This window comes from Tursiops truncatus, chromosome 7, assembly GCF_011762595.2.
Source record: "Tursiops truncatus isolate mTurTru1 chromosome 7, mTurTru1.mat.Y, whole genome shotgun sequence".
Taxonomy (NCBI): domain Eukaryota; kingdom Metazoa; phylum Chordata; class Mammalia; order Artiodactyla; family Delphinidae; genus Tursiops; species Tursiops truncatus.
Window position 1 is genome coordinate 18,284,788 of NC_047040.1, and position 14,123 is coordinate 18,298,910.

The 14,123-nt window shown below is 58.0% G+C and overlaps 1 protein-coding gene across 11 annotated transcripts in view; it reads right to left on the minus strand.

Moving 5' to 3' along the window:
• The window catches only part of SPEG (striated muscle enriched protein kinase), a 56,485-nt gene that overhangs the window by 11,707 nt on the left and 30,655 nt on the right, over positions 1-14,123 (minus strand). For 9 of the 11 annotated variants that reach the window (XM_073807216.1, XM_073807214.1, XM_033859691.2 and 6 more), the window contains 18 exons: positions 13,035-13,193; positions 12,750-12,939; positions 12,420-12,643; positions 9,910-10,029; positions 9,558-9,662; positions 8,822-9,028; positions 8,315-8,438; positions 8,025-8,200; positions 5,379-5,491; positions 4,862-5,030; positions 4,519-4,615; positions 4,216-4,416; positions 3,120-3,177; positions 2,452-2,529; positions 2,166-2,344; positions 1,615-1,641; positions 828-980; positions 600-642 (listed from right to left, as the gene is read on the minus strand). In XM_073807216.1, coding sequence (XP_073663317.1) covers positions 600-642; positions 828-980; positions 1,615-1,641; positions 2,166-2,344; positions 2,452-2,529; positions 3,120-3,177; positions 4,216-4,416; positions 4,519-4,615; positions 4,862-5,030; positions 5,379-5,491; positions 8,025-8,200; positions 8,315-8,438; positions 8,822-9,028; positions 9,558-9,662; positions 9,910-10,029; positions 12,420-12,643; positions 12,750-12,939; positions 13,035-13,193 — 2,423 coding nt within the window. Of the gene's footprint in view, positions 1-599; positions 643-827; positions 981-1,614; positions 1,642-2,165; positions 2,345-2,451; positions 2,530-3,119; positions 3,178-4,215; positions 4,417-4,518; positions 4,616-4,861; positions 5,031-5,378; positions 5,492-6,503; positions 6,671-8,024; positions 8,201-8,314; positions 8,439-8,821; positions 9,029-9,557; positions 9,663-9,909; positions 10,030-12,419; positions 12,644-12,749; positions 12,940-13,034; positions 13,194-14,123 lie in introns of those variants that run through there. The other 2 variants (XM_033859695.2, XM_073807215.1) reach the window with 2 other exon arrangements.

A 14,123-nucleotide genomic window follows, 5' to 3' on the forward strand; every position in this document is an offset into this window, starting at 1 on the left:
GACGGGCTTCCCTGGTGGCACAGTGGTTGAGAGTCCGCCTGCCGATGCAGGGGACACGGCTTCGTGCCCTGGTCTGGGAAGATCCCACATGCCGCGGAGCGGCTGGGCCCATGAGCCATGGCCGCTGAGCCTGCACGTCCGGAGCCTGTGTTCCGCAATGGGAGAGGCCACAGCAGTGAGAGGCCCGCGTACCACAAAAAAAAAAAAAAAAAAGCCAAGAGGACAAGACAGCCAGGCCACCCACGAAGCACAGTGTGTGGGACCAGAGCAGGATGGAGGCGAGCCACAGGAGTGAGGAGGACTGGGGCTACTCTCGAGAGCCAGGGAGAACACTGATGTGCATCCTAGGATGAGGGGTGGGGGTCCAGACCTGTGCCTTGGAGTCCATGATACCCCAAGCTGAGCCTCAGTTTCCTTATCAGCAAAAGGGGAGTGATAATACCTTCCTTTGTAGAGCTGTTGTCAGGCTAACAGATCATATGTAAATAAGATGTATATCATGGTTACTGTACACACTAGGGACTCAATAAAATGGAGCTGTTAATAATGTTCTCACTCCTTCCACCTCTTCTATCACCATTTTGCAAGACAAGACTCACTTTAAACCAAGGATGTTCTAGGGTCTCCTCTGCGGTAGGCCTCCTGCAAAGGAAAGAGAATTAAGAAGGGATTTATCATTCATTCATTCATTCATTCAATAAATGTTTGGGAAAGCGGGGCCCCTAAGGAGTTGGGGGATTGACTGTCTATGGGCGGAGGCTTGGGCAGGAGTAGGGGCGGCGTGAGGGGACTCTGCATGGGGGAGGCTCCTCGGGCCTCGTACTCACAGCCGGTCCTGCACCAGCACTTTGATGAGGAAGCCCCGGGCCTCCCTGCTCAGGCTCAGGAACGTGGTCTCCTCGAAGGCCACGTTGTAGTTCCGGATGTTCATCAATGTTGTCCGATCGTTCTCCCCGACAAACGGAGAGATTCCCGTCAGGCTGCAGGGGTGGAGATGGCTGGAGTGAGAGGTGGGCCCCGGGGCTGAGATGAGACAAAGTGGGGTGCCAGTGGGAGCACAGGGCCGGGGACAGGCGGAGGCTGGGTGAATCTGGGCAGAATCTTGCAGAGTTTTGCCTGTCCTGCCCCTACTCGATCCCCTGAATGGGCAAGGAGGCAGTACTGCCTTGAGACCTGGGCCACCAGGTCCTTATCCCAGGCCCGTGCTCTAGAGGACCTGTTCCAGCCCTCCTCCAGCCGCGGCCTGTCCCTGAGGTGAGGAGCCTGTGCCAAGGGGATATGCCCCCGGAGCCTGGGCCTTCCCTTCGTAGCCCATGTTCTGGACTAGTTCCCTGCCTAAATAGCACTGAGCCGGCACTGGCCTCCCAAGCACGCCACGTGTGCCCACCCCTTATGGAGGGGTGTGGTGGCGGACAGAGCTTGGACACTCAGTCTGGGTATCCACATTCATGCATGGGAGGCCCCTCCCAGTGCAGGAAGGAACCAGGGTGCGGAAGAGAAGAGGCAGGCTGCAGGCCCCCAACTTCTCTCTTGCCCCAGGCTCTGCACACGTTAGGGGTGGGCCTGCTACGAGACTGTTAGGAGACGGGGTCCTGAGTGCAGAGGGGTCCTTACCAGAGGAAGGCGACGACACCCACAGGCCTGAGGGGAAAGGAGAGTGGATGGGTAAGAGGACAGCCCAGCTCCCACCGGAAGTGAGCAGTCCTCTTGCTACCACTGATCTACTGAGGAAAGGTCCTCCCTGTGAACACTGCCGTGGACAAATGGGCACAGGGCTGCCTCCTTGGGGGAGGACCCTGAACCCAGAGATCCCGACATGCCTGGAGGACTTAAGGGTCATGGCAGGGCCGGCCTAGGAAGCCCAGAGGAGTCTGGGGACCAAGAGACCGTGCCTGCCTCACTGGGGGAGACAAAGTGGCTGTAGGTGTGGAGGCCCAGCACCCAGGACTGTGAGGGCTGAGGCCCTGAGTGACTGGGTCAGCCCTGATGGATGAGGGGGAGGTAGTGACGTGGGCAGGAGACCCCCACGAGCAATGCCACCAGCCAACTGTCACAGTAGGCATCCGGGCTTAGTAAAGCTCCTCTGTGCCACTGAGCGAGCCCTCAGCATGGCACTGAGGGAAGCTGCCCTGGCCCGTCCCAGCAGCCCAGTATGCCAACGTTACCAGATGTCAGTGACCCCAGAGACAGGGGTCTGGTTGACAACCTCGGGTGCCACGAACTCGGGTGTGCCATACTGGCAGTACTGGGGCTCTCCCGGAGTCAGCTTCTGAGCGTTCCCAAAGTCACAGATCCTCACCTGCTCTTCACCCTCCACACCATCCCATACCAGCAGGTTCTCAGGCTGCAGGACACAAGGCAAGACATGGGAGCTGAGTGCAGCGGGGAGGACACCCCAGTGCCTGGCTCCCACAGGTGCTGCCTGCTCCCCACCCCACACCTGCATCTCACCTTGACATCCAGGTGCAGCACATGGTTCTTGTGCAAGTAGCATATTCCCTCTAGCACCTGCCGCATGTAGGCCCGGATCTGTGGAAACAGGAGGCCCAGAGTCCGAGGGGGGGTGTATTATGTTTGATCACCACCAGGCTTGTAGCAAGAAGCCAGGCCATGCTTGGGAAGTGGCCTTCAGGTGGCTGGTGGAGGGGGCTGAAACATAGGTTTGGGGTTACTGAGATTCAGGGCTTCCATATACAGCTGCAGAAGTTGGGCACAGCACCATTATAGGAGGGCACCATTTGCATGATAATAAAAAGAATTGTGCAGTGCACAACTTGTACTGCCCTACATGGCAGGACAGCATTGAGACTGAACAGAGGCTACATGGGGCTCCTTCTGGGGTAAGGCTTGAGGAGCCTTTATGTGAGGAATACTGGGAAACAACAGAGTTGGGGGCCAGGGTGGGTGCCGAAGTTTTCAGAAGACAATTTAAGTCCCAGCGTGGGGGTCTGCTCTGATGGGGGAAGGGGGCTTTGCTGCCTACCTAACAGTGCTCTCCACACCACCCCTGGCCTATTCGTGGGCACAGATGGCATGCCCAGGACGCACCCCTCGGGTCTCAGAGCTCAGGTGGGTGAACACTGGTGCCCAACCTGGCCCCTACCACCCACTGCCCTCACCTCAGACTCACACACGGTGGGTTTCCGGGCCATTCGCTCCAGCAGCTCCTCTGTGCAGCTATGTCCTGGATCAAGGAGAACAGTGACCAGTGCCAACTGCTGGGCCTGCCTTAGGCAGTGCCCTCCACCCCCAGAGCTCAAGTTGGGTCCCAGCCCAGCACAGGGTCCTCCTTCCCCGAAAAGCACATCTGCTACCAGTGAGCAACCGCACCTTCCCTCTTCCCCCTGTCATCTGGGTGCTTAGATGGGACAACCCTGCTTGAACTCTCACTTGCTGTGGGATCTCAGGCAAGTCACGTAACCTTTCTGAGCCTAGGTTCCCTCCGGTGTCAAACAGGGATAAGACTCCTCTCACCCACCTTGTGAAGTATCTATAAGGATCAAGTTAGAGCAGCATTTTGTTGACTGTGGATGGAACTCCTTGACTCTATTTGAGATTGACCCAGAAGGCCCACGACACATAATAATTTGTCATTTTACTGAGGTTTGGGTTCGAACAGTACAGACTGGGAGGCCAGCATGTAGGACACCGTCACCCTGCAGGTGGCAGTGACAAGCCAACCATCCAGCATCCTTACCTCAGTGTGACTGTGTTTAACCATAGCTCTTATGAAAGGATAAAATCCATTCTTTATGAGAAGAGCCTCTCAAATAAAGCCAAGTATTAATGGGGTCACTGCAAATGTTCAGATATACTGTACTGCATTTCATGATAAAAATCACTCGCCTTTTGCCACCTGTGTGACCTCGGGTGAGTTACTTAACTTCTCTATACCTTAGTTTCATCATCTATAAAATGAGGATAATAAAATTCCAAGAGATAAGCATACGCGATGATTAAATAGATTAATATCTGTAAAACTCCTAGAACACTGCCAGGCACACATCAAGCGCTATGTAAATTTAAGCTAAAAAACGTTGTTTTTCACACAAGTCTCCAGACTCCACTCTGTGAAGTATTTATAAGATGTCTTCAGAACTCCCAGCTGTCAATGGGACCATTTTGTAAAGTGTGAAACGTGTTGCTAATTGGCTGTTACAAGGACCAGTCATTCAGGCCATGTTTCCCCCACCCACCCAGCCTGTCCCAGGATACAGCTCGGTGACAATGACCAGTCCCCGGCGCCTCTCGAAGGCCTCATGGAAGTAGAGGATGCAGTCATGCTGGAGCCGGGCCAGCAGCCGGGCCTCTCGCCACGCTGATGCCTTTGGCTTGGCCTGACTGGGGATGAACTTGGCTGCAAACTCCAGGCCGGAGCTTCGCTCCACTACACGCCGCAGGTAGGAGAAGGCACCCCTGGGTGAGGACATGGGGAGAGGACAGGGCTCAGGCAGTTGCTGAGCCTCAGGCCCAGCCTCCCTTGGGCCCCGGACACCACACCCCCTCCTAGCCCCACACCTGCCGATCTCCTGGTGGATGTCATAGAAGTCGCTGAGTCTCCTTCCTCGCCGCTCCTCGTCTTCCCTGACCCCCTCCACCTCCATAGCTGTCTGAGCTGAGGAGAGATGCCTGGTGTTAGGTGGAGAGGGCAAGAAGGAACGAGGGCAGAGACTGGGACAGGGAGGGCAGGTGGAAGACACGGAAGAGAAGCGAGAATGCTGGCGCCCGAGGCAGCGCTGCTGGGGCTGGAGCAGGTGGTGGTCTGGTGTGAAGGGCCGGGTGAGTGATTCCTGGTGGGAGGGCGCTCACATGGGATTCCTGGGTGAGCCCTTGGCCTTACTCCTCTTGAACTCCAGCCCACCTGAGTGCACAGCCAACTCTGCTTTGCAGGAGACTTCGCCAGCCAGGTTGCGGGCCGTGCAGGTGTAGACGCCTCCGTCCTGGGACCCCGCGCTGAGCACCACCAGGGAGCACTCATTCTCCTCGTACACGAAGCTCACGTGGTTGCTCTCGGTCAGCAGCGCCTCGTCCTGCAGAGGTGGCCGTCACCTCCAGTCCAGGCCTGGCTTCCCCTCCACCTGGGACCCGGCTTTACCTCCACGCCAGAGACCCAGTCTCATCCCTACCTTAGGGCCCACCATTATCTCCGCCCTAGGGGCCTTGCTCAGACCCAGGATCAGCTCCACCCTTATTTCCCAGCTTCACCAGCACCTCTGGGTCCCACTTCCTCCTCCTTATCACACCTCTGGCAACTGCTCTGTTCTCTGTCCAGGCTCCCCTGACCCCTCCCACGCCCCCAGGAAATCACTCCTCCCTTCCCCCTAGGCTCCTGGCCAGCCCCAGCTCGGACTCCATGGACGCCTTCGTCAGCCTCTGACCTTGTACCACATGATGTCCGGCAGTGGTTTCCCCTCAACCACCACGGCGAAGCGAGCGGTTTCTCCAGCTCCCACTTCAACGTCCTCCATGATGGACTCAAACCGAGGGGCCTCTGAAACACACAGGGGTGAGGGTGGGGGAGGGAGGGGAGAGAATATGGGGGTCACGGGGCCTGCCTCTCTAAGCCCTCCCTCAGAAACTGGCTCAGGCGAAACACCAGACCCCCCCTGCCCGCCCCCAGAGCCCCAGCAGCCCACCCTGGGGCTCTCAAACTCCACCCCCAGCAACATGAGTTCCTGGCCTGGACCAAACGCTGTCCCTGCAAATCCAAACGTGATGTTCTCCAGATCCCAGAAAACCCAAGCCGGGGGCGCAGGCTTGCTTTGTTTGGCTCTCAGTATTCATTTGCCAGCTTTGAAATTAGGAGATTTTCACACACAAAAGAAATCTGGACTTCCTGCCTCTCTTGGAAAATCAGGACTGGCTGTCCTGAGCTGCTTCCCTCACTGCATTAATGGGCTGGCAAGGAGTGGCCAACACTGCCCCCTGTGGGTGGTGGCCCTTCAGCACAGTCCTACCGTGGGCTTCTCGAACTCTAACCGTCCTGGGCCCTGCAGGCGGCTGTCTATGACCCTGAATCAAGTTCATGGAGGGCATTGCCTCTATCTTGAAGTTTTCTCTCTGAATCTTATTTAAATATTTAAGGGGCCTTCAACCATCTGGGAGATGGCAAGATGAATCCACGGGTACCGATTCTCAGTTTAGTTCTCCCACATGTGACTGACTTTATTCTCTGCACATATCATGCGGTTGTGTTATTTCCTGGTAAAGCAGCTTCTAATTCTCACGATGGAATTAAATACATATTCCAATGTGCTTGTGCTTTTCGAAGAAGCCTATGACTTCCTGGTGCCCTCCCCCTCCTCTGAGAACGTTTGAGGATCTGGGCTTTAAAGGGAGTGGGAGAGAGAGGCCCTGAGGGAAAAGCAGGGGTGCTGGGCAAGGAGCACTACCCGGCCACAGGCACACAGCTCAGCCTTTATACAGATAAAGGGGGAGGTCATCCTGGGGAAGATGCATCAGCGGAGCAGGTGTCGGGGGAAAGAGGCCATTCCACCCACCTGGGGGGTAGGGGGTGGGGCACAGCAGGAGGGGGTGTGGTTCCAAGCCCCAGGCCTGCTCTAGCCCTGGCCAGCTGGGACTCGGTCTCCCTCAGTCACTGTCCCAGCCAGGCTGGCTGCAGGGCTCTCAGTGTCCAGAGCCTCCCCAAACCCCAAGGCTCCTCCTATATCTGGGAAGAAAGATGAGTCCTGCAGATGGTACTGTCAAGGAGCAAAGCAGTTGGGAATTCCCTCGTGGTCCAGTGGTTAGCCCCGGGCTTCCACTGCATGGCGGGGCGGGGCGGGGCGCCCAGGTTCAATCCCTGGTTGGGGAACTAAGATCCCTTAAGCCACGTAGTGCGGCCGACAAAACCACACACACACACACAACCAAGGAGCAAAGTGGCGGTTGAGTAGGAAGTGCCAGAATGAGGTGGGGGGAAGCTGGGCAAAGGGGGAAGACACATAAAAGGGAAACCAGTACCCCATCTACCGCGGGGCCAGTAGCATCCCTGTATCTCCTCCTCACACACCCTACTGCCACCTCTCTCCTACTTTAAGGCTGCCTGCTCTGCCCTCTAGGAATCTGGTCCCTGGTCTGCTGGGAGTGGGGATGGGGGCAGTGACAGAGGTCAGTCTATGAAGGTCAAAGGATCAGAAGGCTTCAAGTGAACTTCAACAATTTTTTTTAAAGCACTAGGATGTGTACATTTACCCCATGATAAGATGGCCTGTGCTAACTAAAATGTCACTTTCTCTGCAGTTGCTTGGAATCTTATCTACTCAGCAGGTAACACTGTTTAGCTCACGCTGATCTGACGTTCGGAGTGGCAGTTACATATGTCTAGAGTTAATTAACAAACCGGAAAACAAGACAATTACTACTTCATGCATGTTACAGTCTGAGAGACTACATCTCGAAAGGAGAAACTATAAAAAGGGTCCTCACTGCAAAGGTTGGAAGGCCTTGTCAAACAGGCTTGTGTGAAAGGGCAGCAGCCAGGATCCCCAGAGCTGGGAGTCTGGGGATAAGATGCCTCACTTGGGCCTTTCTCTTTTTTAAATTGACTTGGTCTCCCACCTCCTCCCAGTTTGTTTCATTTGAAGTACTATTTCCTGTTGTGTTTAACACAGGATCTAAGAACACTGTCTGGCTTTGGAGTAGGGCATCCAGGCTTGAATCCCAGCTCCTGACTTATTAGGTTGTGTGACCTTGGGCCTCTTACTTAGCACACTCTCTGGGTCTCAGTTTCCCCATCTGTAAAATGGCGATAATAACTGACTCCATCTCACAGGGTTGATGTAAATATTAAATGAGGTGATACACGTAAGGTACTTAGCACTGAGCCTGGCACATACGAGGTGCTCAATAAGTATCTTATTAGTACTGCTGTTGTTACTAGTACTGCTATTATCATGGCCATTAGCTGGACAGGCCTGAGAGGGGAGACCTAGGATTGGCAGGTAGGTGTGTTCACCTGGGGGTGTGAGGAGAGGGCTGTGGGCCTCAGAGGAAGGGGAGGGAAGGAGGCGGCTGTCACCTACCTGCCAGCTCCAGTGTGACCGAGCAGGCCTGTGTGCCATGGCGGTTGTGAGCAGTGCAAGTGAGGGCCCCCACGTCCCGGCGGCCCACCCGGCAGATCCGAAGACAGTACTGGTCATCGTCTGGCTGGCTCAGCTCATACACACCCGCCCGGGCCTCTAGGAGGGCCCCTCGGCAGCTAAGGGACACAGCACAGGGAGGTCACCCAAGATCCAGCCCCAGGGAGGTCGGCCTGGCCGGCTGGAGCGGGACTGCCTCACGTGAGGAGTAGGGCATGCCAGGTGGGCCCCACCTCCTCCAGACGACCTGGGCCTCCACGTGGTTCAAGGTGACGGTGACACTGGCAGGCTGTCCCTCCACCACGCACACGATGTCTGGCTTGTCCAGCACGGCAGGCGCCTCCTCCAGGGGCGGGCCTGGGAGCAGAAGGGCTGGCTCTATGCTGGGCTCGACACCAGATTCTCAGCACCCACTGCTCCTTGAACCCTCCCAATTGCCACGCGAGCTCCATTTTTACAGACGAGGAAGCCGAGGTCCAGAGAGGTTTAGCGACTTGTCTAGGGAGCTCAGCCAGAGGCAAGCGGCAGCGCTGGGACTGGACACAGAGCCTCAGCCTTGCCCACTGCGTGCGCTCCTTTTAGGAGTAAGAAGGAAGCGCTCTGACAGGTAGGGGTCGCGCCCAGCCACGCCAGTCCCGCCCTAGTTATCACGTCCACACCGGCCCTGGAGCCTCCTCCACGGACGCCCAGTTCCCTGGCCCAGCAGCTCTCGCCCCCGCTCCACAGAACCCCAGGCTCACCGCGGTCCAGCAGCTGCACGGGCTCAGAGGGGGGCGAGGGCTTGCTGCTGCTCTTGATGGTGGTGCTGAGGACCCGGAAGACGTGCTGGACCCCCTTACGCAGCCCGGTGGCCGCCCACCCAGGCTGCCGCAGGCCCGTGACCAGCGCCGTCCAGTGGTCTGAGCCCAGCACCTGGTGCTGCACAGTGTAGGTCAGGGCGTCCGGGTCTGGTGGGGAGGCAGCTGCTAGAGGCAGGCCTTGCTGGGGTGCCCCCCGCCCCCGTTCAGCTGGCTCGGGACTCAGGGATTCATCATCAGTCTGCTCTGAGGACCTGCCTCAGTTTCTCCTGTCGCTTCTGCCCGTCCCCTATCTGCTCCTGCCCAGCCACAGGCCTGTCCAGGCTCAGAGCCCACGAGGTGTCGGGCATGGGATCCAGTTACAGGCATGGAGGGACCTTGACTTAGTCCCGATTCCTTGCTACTTCCTGAGGTAGGGAGACTGAGGCACAGAGCAGCAGGAGATCGTGCACAGGGAAGGAGAGGCGTTCCCCAGGACCACGACCCAAGCACCCAGTCCCTCTGAGAAGAGAAGGGCACGTGGCAGCCCCCCTTTCTCTCCTCTCCTGACCCAGAGCCAGGGCTCTGTCCACCGTGGGGAAGAGGCCCGCACCTGTAGGCCCCCCTGGGCCTTGCCCTCCTCTCCTGGTGCCCTCAGTGGCCCCGCCCCCACCCATAGCCCTGTGTGGCTGGGACCCACCGATGGCCATGTCGAGACTCCTGGGGGCGTTCCATGCGAGTGTGATCATCTTTCCGGTCACAGCCACTACCTGTGGGGCGCCATCTGGGGGGCCTGGAACCACATCTGAAAGCCACAGGTCCGCCGTCCGCTGGGTCCTTTTGGGCTCAATGGCCCCGCAGGATCACCAGGCCTCCAGGCAGTGGGCTGGGGGCCGGGGGCACAGCCACGGGGGGCAGAGGCAAGGCCAGCCGGCTTCCCCGGGGGACCAAGGGGGAGGGAGCTGGTGTGGAGGCCCTGCCCTCACCCAGGCCCCTGGGTGGGCCAGAGGCTAGGCTGTGCACACAGCTGACCGGGAGGGTACCTGCCTCACCTGTGACGTAGAGGTGGGCATAGCAGGCCGCTTTGCCCAGTTTGTTGGCAATGACGCTCTTGTAGACGCCAGCATGCTGAGGTCCCACAGTGGGGAACACCAAGCGATGGACATCCCGGTCTGTGGGCGGGGTGGGACAGTGATACCGCGTCTGAGCTAGGAGGATACTTTGGAGGGTGGGCCCATGCCCCCCAGGCCAGGCCAGGCCCTTCACTCCCACCCGCTACAGGTGGAAGGGAAGGGTGGGGCGGACACAAGAAGGGTGTCCATCATGCAGCACACTCTAGGCCCAGGCTACCAAGTGCACACCTGCAGCCCCGCACCTCTTGCCTGTCCCTCCAGCACTACAGGCCCAGCCACTTCTCATCCTCCTCCCACGCCAGTTCACTCTCTGCGGGTTCCTGCCCTGGAGAGCCCCCTCTTCTCCATCCTCACAGCCACTGCCGGTCCCATCTCCAGCTCAGAGCCCATGAAAGCCTCCCCGCATGCGGTCCACACCCCACCAGCAGCATCGCACGTGATCTCTCGATCTGGGGACCTTAATGGCATCTACTGCTAACCAGGTGGTCTCCAAAGCCCTCTGCCTAAACTCCCATCCGGCCTCCTCCTGCTGTTCCTACACGTCCTGACCCTGACCCACCATCAGGTCCCTGAACAGCCACATGAGTTCCTTCTCCAGGCCTTTGCTCACAAAATTCCTCCCTTCTGGACAGCTCTCCTCTTACCTAAGGCCTCTTTCTCCTTCAAGATGCAGTTCAAGTGAGTGTCAGCCCTGGGAACTCCTCCCCACACCCCTGGTCCCCTCTGCACCTCCATCTCTGACTCCCTCCCCGGGACCTCCAGCGCCCAGCCCACGGTGCTTTGGGTGGTCCTTCCTCTTTTCTTGCACACATCACGCCTCCTGTAAGCTCCTTAATGACAGAGCTTGTATGTCCTGCCAGGCCCAGAACTGGATGTGTTGTATGCAGTAAGTGCAAATATATTAGATTATAAATTACGGTAAGAGTTGTTTGCATTGTACCCAGCCCACGCCAGATACTTGACATACATTTTTTCTCCATAATCCTTTCAGCAACCCTGCAAGAGTATCCTCGTTTTACCAGTGAGGTCAGAGACATTAACGAACTTGTCCCCAGGTCACACGGCTAATAAATGATGAAGCCATGGCTTGAACCTGGTTCCCTCTGATTCCAAAGCCCTCTCCCTACACCGTGCTTCCTGAATGATGGTCAGGAGGCCATCCTTGGCGGGAGGTGAAGGGGAAGAGATCTGCACTGTCCTCTTTCCTTGACGTCAGGGCCATCCCCAAACACCCCCTCCCTTCTCTTAGCGGTTATCTCTGCATGGAACACCCACCCATTCATTCATCTCTGCTAACACTATTTATAAAGGAAGAGAAGCCCAGGGCTGCCACTGACCCCAGATACAGACAGAAGCAGAGGCGCCGGCTCAGATCCTGAGAAAGACACCCACCAGGGGCCTCAGAGCAGATTGAGAGATAGGAAGCCTGTGGGCTGAGCAAAGACAGTGGCAGAGGGGGTCAAGGGGAGGGGCAGAGCCGCAGTGGTGACACTGGAGATGGGAGGGGAGAGTGGGGCACGGGTGACAGGGGACATCCTGGTTAGGAAGTCAGACAGTATTCGTCTGCCTTTGGGTAAACCCCTGTCCCTCTGTAAGCCTCACTTTCCCCATCTGTAAACAGGGGTCATAGTACCTGCCTTACAGGCCCGTGGTGAGGAAGGTGAGATCATCACGTCAGGCCTTTAGAGCTCAGGGCCTGGCACTCAGGAAGCGCTTAAGAGAGGGGAGTTTTGTCACGTGGCAGCCGTAAGAGGAGCCCATCACGGGTCATGGGGTGGCACTGTCTGATGAGGCACAGGTAGACTTTCTCACACGAGACTCAGACTCCTTCAAGGATGGAACTGAGATACACCGTGAGAAAGTATTTTTCCCTGCTCTGTCTTCTTTATTTACTACTGAACAACCCTGGACCAAGCATCCTTTTGATGCCAGACACGACCCACATCAGGCTTTTCACTGGAATTTCTCAAGGGGCATCACTTTATCAACACGGATCACGACGGTAGCAGCAGTAACAGCAGTAACACTAAGATTTAACACTCACTGGCCCCGCGCTATTTGCCAGGCCCTGCTCTAAGCGCTTCTGTGTATTAACTGCTTCAGTTCTCCCCACAAGCCTACCACAGATGAGGAAACCGAGGCCTGAAGGGGTTCTGTAACTTGCCCACGGTCAGCAGCAGGCTGGACTGCCAGTCCAGTAAGTGCTAACAGAACACCGAGGCCCAGAGTGGTGACCCAGCAGATGGGCGCCATGTGGGCTCAAGGAAGGAGGCAGTGACCCCATAGCCTCTCTGGGCTCCCCTCTCCCAGACGCCCCATCCCTGACCAGGTGAGGAAAGGAAGGCCCGAGGGTGGGGAGAGGGGGCGGGCACTGCAAGCAAAGACGGTGCTGGAGGGGACGCCCGCAGGGTCCCTTCCCGGACACCTACACTGTGTCATGCGCCGGTCATCGCTGCTCTGGATGCGGTGGCCATTGTGGAACCAGCTGATGGTGGGGTAGGGCAGGCCGGTCACCTGGCACTCCAGCATGGCTTCCTTGGCCAGTCCCACGTCCAGGTCCTGCAGCGGCCGCAGAAAGTCGGGCATGGACAGCCGCTCCAGCTCGCCCTGCTCCGGCTCCTCAGGGATGGACGGCATCTTCTCCAGCTTCGAGCTGTAAGAACCACACAACTGCCCAGAGGCCCGGAGCTGCACCTCCCACCACAGGGCCAGGGCCCCACAGAGGCAGCCCTGGCAGCACCGGGGGCCCCGGGCGGTACCTAGGGCCAGTGGCAGCCGTCCGAGGCTCCTCCACGTAGAGCTGGGCTGAGCAGTGGGCCTGGCCGTGGGCGTTGGTGGCACTGACCTCGTAGAGCCCCTCGTCCTCACTGCCCACGTGGGCGATGTGCAGCGAGTGCAGACCTCCTTCCTGCCGAAGTCGCAAGTTCTCGCTTTCCTCCACGGGGCGGCCTGGGAGGGAGGGGCGGGCATGAGAGCAGCCTCAGCCAGGGGCCCTCCCCTCTGGCCCTGGGGGTCCCCCAATATCGCAGGGCAGAGGGCCATACCAAACTGAGTCCAGGTAACAGAGGGGGGCGGGCTGCCGCTGATCTTGCAGTCGAAGCGGGCTGCGCGTCCCTCCAGCACCTCTATGTCCTCCAGCAGCCACGTGAACAGGGGCGCCAGCGAGGGCCGCACTGTCAGCCGGGCGCTGCAGGTCAGCTCATCTGGTGAGGAGGGGTCAGCACTGGGGCAGGGAAGCCCACAGAGCCCCAGGCACCCCGACCCGTGGGTCCTGACCTCGTGCTGGGCAGGAAAAAGGAGCCGGGCCAGAACCTGGAGCCTGGGAAGAGCCCAGCGAGGTCCCAGGGCACCCGAGTGAGGCGATGGTTAAGATCTAAAGAGCGGACCATCTCAGGAGGCTGGCAGTCAGCAAGGGTGGGCGGCAGGCTGCCACGGTGGCTGGGGATACGGCAGGAGTCTAGGGCCTGGCCTGGCTCTTCCCCCCTCACCTCATCCTGCCCACCCAGGACGAATCTCAGCACAGCTCTAGGAGAAGGGTCTAGAAGCCGAGCCCACTCCCTCCCCCACACCCCTCTCCCCTACCCTTGGAACTCTCCTCTGTCCATGGGTCATGCCCACACACTCCCTCACCCGCACCCCAGACCCAGAGCAAATGCCCCTGTGCCCCACTCGACCACCCCACACAGAATCTTCTGGGGGAAATAAGAGCCCCTTATGCTGACCTGATCCTTTCCTGCTTACAAAGCCCCTCTAGTGTCACCTTAGGTGCTCAACACCCCAACCAGATGAGGCGTTATCTCAGCTCTTCAAATGAGAACGAGGACCAGGTCAGAGATGTCGTTAATAATGATAATGGCTGACATTTATTAGGTCCACACCTTGTCAGGTGCCGTGCTTTGTCCTTTACATACGTTATCTCATTAGTCCTATCGATCCCCCTATGAGATAGGTATTATGATCCCTTTTTACAGATGAACAGTCTAAAGCTCAGAGAGATGAAGTGACTTGTCCGAAGTCACGTGGCTGGTACGTGGCAGGGCAAGAACTGGAACCCAAGCGCAGGTGTGGTCACCACACTTCAGCAGCTGGCTCCCTAACAGGAACCACAGCGAACGCAGACACAGAACGTGCTG